At 49.5% G+C, this 7,500-nt stretch overlaps 1 protein-coding gene across 1 annotated transcript; it reads left to right on the forward strand.

Annotated features, from left to right (window-relative positions):
• Positions 1–3: 3 nt before the first annotated feature.
• Positions 4–4,583, forward strand: LOC311124641 (leucine-rich repeat-containing protein 4-like; the record flags this gene model as incomplete). The annotated part of the gene is made up of 1 exon (XM_084198753.1): positions 4–4,583. A coding segment is annotated over one exon (2,598 nt), but the record flags the coding sequence as incomplete, so codon positions are not given.
• Between the last annotated feature and the right edge of the window lie 2,917 nt (positions 4,584–7,500).

Below are 7,500 nucleotides of genomic sequence, written 5' to 3' on the forward strand. Positions count from 1 at the left end.
CGGCGCGGCCTCACTCGCGTGCCCCTGGGCATCCCCGCCAACACGCGCCACCTCAATCTGATGGAGAACGCCATTGGGGAGGTGCAGGCCGACACCTTCCGACACCTGCACCACCTTGAGGTTCTCCAGCTGGGCCGCAACGCCATCCGGCAGATTGAGGTGGGCGCCTTCAATGGCCTCACCAGCCTAAACACGCTGGAACTATTTGACAACCGGCTAACTGGGGTGCCAAGCGGTGCCTTTGAGTACCTGTCCAAGCTAAGGGAATTATGGCTGAGGAACAACCCCATCGAGAGCATCCCTTCGTACGCCTTCAACCGAGTGCCCTCGCTCATGCGCCTGGACTTGGGTGAGCTGCGCAAGCTGGATTTCATCTCCGATGGCGCCTTCGAGGGCCTGCACAACCTCAAGTACCTCAACCTGGGCATGTGCAACATCCGGGGGGAGATGCCCAATCTGAGCCCCCTGCTGGGCCTGGAGGAGCTGGAGATCTCTGAGAACCTCTTCTCCGAGATCAAGCCGGGCTCCTTCCGGGGCCTGCGCTCGCTCAAGAAGCTGTGGGTGATGAACTCGCAGATTGGGGTGATTGAGCGCAACGCCTTTGACGACCTGAGCTCGCTGGTGGAGCTCAACCTAGCCCACAACAACCTGAGCGCCCTGCCGCACGACCTGTTCACCCCCCTCAGGTACCTGGTGGAGCTGCACCTCCACCACAACCCCTGGAACTGTGGCTGCGAAGCTCTGTGGCTGGCGCGCTGGCTGCGAGAGTACATCCCTACCAACTCTACCTGCTGCGGCCGATGCCACGCGCCGGCACACATGCGGGGCCGCCAGCTGGTGGAGGTGGACCGGGGGGAGACTGGCGTGCTCCAGTGCTCTGCCCCCTTCATAGGCGATGCGCCAAGAGACTTGAACATTTCGGCAGAGCGCGTGGCGGAGCTCCGTTGCCGGACTGCGCCAATGTCCTCGGTCCGGTGGCTGCTGCCCAATGGGACTGTCTTGACGCACGCCTCGGGCCACCAGCGTATCGGCGTGCTCAACGACGGCACACTCAACTTCTCAAACGTCCTGGCGGCTGACACGGGCACCTACACCTGCATGGTGTCCAACGCGGCCGGCAACTCAAACGCCTCGGCTTACCTCAACGTGAGCGCAGCCGAACTCAACACGTCCAACCTCAGCTACTTCACCACAGTGACTGTGGAAGTGCCGGGCCCCACCACGGAGATGCCCAAACCCAAGACCACGACGAGCGCCCCCAACACTGGTAGGGGGGCAGGAGGTGAAGCAGGAGGAGGTGCGGGGGGCGCTGGCACCACCACCACCGCCTCGCCCTCCCTCTTTCAGCCCGTCTTCATCTCCACTCCCACCGTTCTGCTCCAGAACACAGAGGGCCAGCCGGGCGCCCGACCATCCGCCGTGCCTGCCTCCAAGTCCGCCACGGTCAAGCCGCCCGACAGCGTCCCCAGCCTGGACGAGATGATGAAAACCACCAAGATCATCATCGGCTGCTTCGTAGCCGTCACGCTGCTGGCCGCCGTCATGCTCATCGCCTTCTACAAGCTGAGGAAGCGCCACCAGCAGCGGAGCACGGTGGCAGCCGCCCGTACGGTGGAAATCATCCAGGTGGACGAGGAGGACCTGCCGCCGCCAGCTTCTGCTGCCAACGAGATCCGAGACCACACTCTGCCCGAGATACGAGACCACAACAGCATCCAAAAACTGGATTATATTAGCCACAAAACAGACTATGGCTTCCCCAAGCCCAAAGCCGAGTACAAGGGGGACTACACAATCCACAAACCCAAACCGGACTACACTATACACAAGCCCAAGGCTGAGTACACCACCTATAAACCAACCGTGGACTACACTACCCACAAATCTACCGTGGACTATAGCGCCCACAAATCCACGCCAGATTTTAGCCTTCATAGACCAAAGGCTGACTATAGCCCGTTCAGACCTGAATATAACACTCACAAGCAGCCTAAAGCGGACTATAGCCCCTTCAAACCTGACTACAGTACTCACCCGAGAACACCTAAAGCAGACTACAGCCCTTACAAACCTGACTACAGTACTCACCCGAGAACACCTAAAGCAGACTATAGCCCCTTCAAACCGGATTATGGCACTCATCCAAAACCCAAACCGGACTATAGCCCATTCAAACCTGACTACAGCACTCACCCACGACCTAAACCAGACTACAGCCCTTACAAGCCTGACTACAGCACTCAGCCCAAATCCAAACCGGAGTACAGTACCCACAAATCCAAACCCGACAACAGTCAACACAAGCCCAAATCTGAATACACCCCCAAGGCTGCGCCGGACTACATCGTCTTCAGATCAGACTACAACAGTCCCCACAAACAGGATTACAGTCCCCACAAAGCAGACCACCCCAAGGTGGACTACCGCACCCTCAAGCCCAAATACAACACATACAAGCCAGCAGGACACGGGGCTAAATGGGCAGAGAACAACATTGGGAACTCTCTCCCTCGAACCTTGCCCAGCGCCATCACAAACCTCCCCGAGCCCTTTGTCATAAAAACTCACACCAAGGAGAAGGTTCAGGAGACTCAGATTTAAAACCACCCACACAACCCCCCTCCCCAGCCCCGTCCCAATCCTCATAGCACCCCTCTCTTCTCATAACTACATGCAATAGAATGCACAACGGGGGAAAAAAGGACAGGAACTTTCTTTTTTTTGTACAGAGTGCAAAACTTAAAAAGACTGAATTTCTTGTTGTACATGCTTATAAATAAATATATATATGAAAAAATTGAAACTACCATGGGCGGGTGATAGAGAAGCATATTATATTAAAAAGAAATACATTGAAACTATTTTCTAACTTGTAACTTCTATTTAAAAAGACGAGTTGTTTAACATGCTATCTTGACTTCAAGAAATGAGGGTAGACTTGTTTTAAAAAAAAGAGGCATTCTGTGTGATTTTTTAAACCAATGCTACAGAGAATGCAGTGAAAAGAGAAAAAAACATTTATACTGAGTAGACATTCAAAAAAAGGTCAGTGTTTGATCTTTACAGGTTTATCTTGTAAAAGCACCAAGAATTTGTACTGTGCCAAAATGTTATAAATGCAATAAAAATGATTTTTGGAGGAAAAAAACTAACAGAGAGAGATTACATTTTTTTCTCCCTCTTTTTTTCTCCTGGCATACTGTAGCGAACAGCCAAACGCTTCAGACACTGCAGTAAGACTCTGCAGCTATACTTTAACCCTGTGTGTGCTGGGTGACTCACACAGAATGAATCACAGCACAGCCTGCTGCTGTTTTTAATAACACTTTATATGCCTGTGTGTCGAGGCAGGTGGAGCGAAGCTATGTTTAGTACGCATAACATTAGTCAATGACATCGTACTTAATCAAGGTGTGGCCATTTTTCAAAATGTGTACTAGATTTGTCCTGTTTTCATGAAGTTCTCCAAATGTGTGAAGATCACACGAAATAGATTTTAAAAGGGCCGCTATTTATACAGGGGTATTTGAAGAGCTCTCCAGTGATATGTATGAGATTGCACTGCTGTCATGTCATTGAATGATTGCATGTGGTAAAGATATGAAGAGGTAGGGGGTGATATGGTTTGCTAACGTGAGGGGGGTTTCTATGTGGTTGATTTCAAGTGGTCAGAGAGGTGTTTTGCATTACAAGACTTGTGTATGAATGAGGCAAACCCCGGTGATGTGAGCACATAAGGCTCCTTACGCTTTACTCTTGGCCCCAAAAAATCTAATTTCTCTTTTCATTGCATTCCCCCAGCTGTGGTGGCTTCATCAATCAGCGACAGTTTTATGGTGACAAATGCTGCGGGTCTCGCCGTTAACTGTTCATTCTTCATCTTCAACAATATCCCTCTCCATCTTAACATAGCCCTAGTCTAGCTCCCCCCTCGCCCTAACCGTGAGAGATGACATGTACACGAGGTCGTTAGCGTCTGTGGACGGCTCAAACTGGCTAACAGCGTGTGTTTTTTATAGAGCCGGTTGTTTTGACTGTCAGTGTAAGGAGTGACACGTACAGAACAGAGGCCTCTCTTTCTTTACCTTGACGCACGCTGGCTTTCAGCGGGACGCCGGAGCATTAACAACTGGGTGCCACCGGCGCCACAGCTCATTAAAATGCAAGAAAATAGAAAAAAAAAGAACAGACAAAAACTGAAAACAACAACAAATTGGGGTCATTTTATTAAAGCAGTAGAAGGAAGTATTAATACGAGCTGGTGTCGATAACGAGGGCATATTGCTCACTGTGTCTGAGTGATTAAACTCTGATTGGTCTATACATTTACACAGCCTGGCCGGACACACCCCTCGTGTATAAAACTCGTCCCACAAAAAGAAAAAAACAGCTGGTGGCGAGGTAATGTCACAGCAACCCGGTCACCGGCCAAGCCCAGGGTAGCCGTTAAATGGCACACACAGTCCCCTCTGTCACTGGTTTACATAACCGGGACTGTAATGGGAGGACGGTGCAAGATTGTCTCGCAGGGATCCGGCTCTATTTCCTCTCTATTCCTATTTATTTGTGAGAGAGAGCGAGAGAAAGAGAGGAGAGAGAGAAAGAAAGAGCGAGAGAAAAAGAGAGAGAGAGAGAGAGCGAGAGAGAGAGAGCTGAGGCAGCTCTTGATGTGTTTAACCTGCAGTCAGGGCCCATCAGTGGGAGAGTGACGTGTGTGTTTGTGGGGGTGACAGCACGGTCCTGGGAATTTAGAGAGAGGGAGATGGAGGGGAGGGAGGGGTGCTTAGAGAGAGGGGCCCTCTCCGATCCAAAGAGACAGGAAGAGATTAGGAGGGGGGTTTTGATACATACACACACGCAAACTCATTCATATATCCTTCACACACAAAGTCAAAATCTCCCTGACTCTCTCACACACTCAGACACAGATGCACACAACCATATGGACACTGCCACTGAGCTGATAAGCAGACTAAACATCTCTTAAACCCAAATACTTAGAGAACCTGAATCCCACACACATTACTTATATGTGCATTACATTGACTGTGTGTCTGTCACTGACACAGCGCTGGCACACACAGTAACACACCCTTTCGCATACACACACACGGCTCACCAACAATCAATCACAGCCAGTTGACCTCACACAAACACAGAGCCATACATGTTGTGCCCACACATGACCCCCCACTAACTATTGGGTTAAATACAGGCTTCTGCAGTGCACCCAGTGCACCTTAGGCCAACGCTGGTCACGTCGGCAAGGATCAGACATGATCAAATCAAATACGCGTCTCTCTCTTTCTCTCACTCCTTCCCCCTCTCCCCTCTCTCAGTTACCCCCGGTGACTCACGGCTTGCCTCAAGAAAGGGACTGTTTTTCAAAGTACAGGGCTGGCTAAGAGACAGCTTCTGACGGGCACTGTGGTGTGTCAAATCAAATCAAATATTCTTTGTCACATGCTTGGTAGACAACAGGTGTAGACTAACAGTGAAATGTGTGCGTCTGCGAGCATGCCCGTGTGTGTGTATATATGCATCTGGGTGTGTCTGCGTATGTGCCTGTGTGTATATGTGCGTATGCGTCAGGGTGTTTGTGCTGTGGCTACTTCATGGGTAGGGACAGCAGGGCGAGCCGCGGTCACTGTGGGAGCAGAAAAACAAACGTAGCCGCTTCATCCAGTCCATTTCATCGCCAGCAAGAGACAGAATTTGTCATTTTTTCTCCGGTGTGATGGTTTGTGCAGGAAATTGCTTTGACGATGTGATAGTGTGAGAGCCACAAAGTAGCTTTCCCAATTTTCACTGGAGTGTGCTGAACGCAAGAGACGGGGAGAAATGAAGAGAGAGAGAGAGAGAGAGAGAGAGAGAGAGAGAGAGAGAGAGAGAGAGAGAGAGAGAGAGAGAGAGAGAGAGAGAGAGAGAGAGAGAGAGAGAGAGAGAGAGAGAGAGAGACAGACAAAGTAGAGACAGAAGGAAAGAGACAAAGTATAAATGAACAGAGAGAAAGCGGAGGAGAGAGAAAGAGAGAGAGAGAGAAATAGACAGACTGAACAAAGACATAGAAATCAGTATGACTGAAGACAAGGTCCTTGAGTAGGCAGTGAGTCTATAAATCTTACAGATGTCCTATCTTAATTTGAACAGTTTCTCACAGCAGGAAAATAATCCTGTAGCAACAGGAAATGTTAATTATTATGTGGATTTTAATTAAAGGACATTTTTGTAGGTGTTGATACATTTTTCATTAGGGCAAATCAAGTCTGACATTTTAAGGTGGAAATTACAAACAGGAGAATTCTCTGCAAAAATAGAGTGATCAAATTAAGATAGCACATACACTATATATACAAAAGTATGTGGACACCTCTTCAAAGTAATGGATTTGGCTATTTCAGCCACACCCGTTGCTGACAGATGTATAAAATCAAGTACACAGCCATGCAATCCCCATAGACACACATTGGCAGTACAATGGCCTTACTGAAGAGCTCAGTGACTTTCAACGTGGCACCGTCATAGGATGCCACCTTTCCAACAAGTCAGTTAGTCAAATTTCTGCCCTGCTAGAGCTGCCCCGGTCAACTGTAAGTGCTGTTGTGAAGTGGAAACGTCTAGGAGCAACAACATCTCAGCCGCAAAGTGGTATGCCACACAAGCTCACAGAACGGGACCAACGAGTGCTGAAGCGCATAACAATCTTATGTCCTCGGTTGCAACACTCACTACCGAGTTCCAAACTGCCTCTGAAAGCAACGTCAACACAAGAACTGTACGTTGGGAGCTTCATGAAATGGGTTTCTATGGCCGAGCAGCCGCACATGAGCATAAGATCACCATGTGCAATGCCAAGCGTCGGCTGGAGTGGTGTAAAGCTCGCTGCCATTGGACTCTGGAGCAGTGGAAATGCGTTCTCTGGAGTGAATCACGCTTCACCATCTGGCAGTGTGACAAACAAATCTGGATTTGGCGGATGCCAGTAGAAAACTACCTGCCTGAATGTAAAATAGTGCCAACTGTAAAGTTTGGTGGAGGAGGAATAATGGTCTGGGGCTGATTTTCATGGTTTGGGCTAGGCCCCTTAGTTCCAGTGAAGGGAAGTCTTAACGCTATAGCATACAATGACATTCTAGACGATGATGTGCTTCCAACTTTGAAGCAACAGCTTGACTGGTCTGCACAGAGCCCTGACCTCAAACCCATCAAACACCTTTGGGATGAATTGGAACGCGACTGCGAGCCAGGCCTAATCATCCCAACATCAGCGCCCGACTTCACTAATGCTCTTGCGGCTGAATGGAATTAAGTCCACGCAGGAATGTTCCAACATCTAGTGGAAAGCCTTCCCAGAAGAATGGAGGCTGTTATAGCAGCAAGGGGGGGGCCCAACTCCATATTAATGCCTATGAGTTTGGAATGAGATGTTGCTTTTGGCCATGTAAAGTATGTATTGTGGCGTTGTGCTGGTCTGTAGAGTTATGTACTGCTTCATTGAAG

The sequence above is a fragment of the Coregonus lavaretus genome (genome assembly GCF_964263955.1).
Source record: "Coregonus lavaretus genome assembly, contig: HAP1_SCAFFOLD_6051, whole genome shotgun sequence".
In the NCBI taxonomy this organism is placed as follows: domain Eukaryota; kingdom Metazoa; phylum Chordata; class Actinopteri; order Salmoniformes; family Salmonidae; genus Coregonus; species Coregonus lavaretus.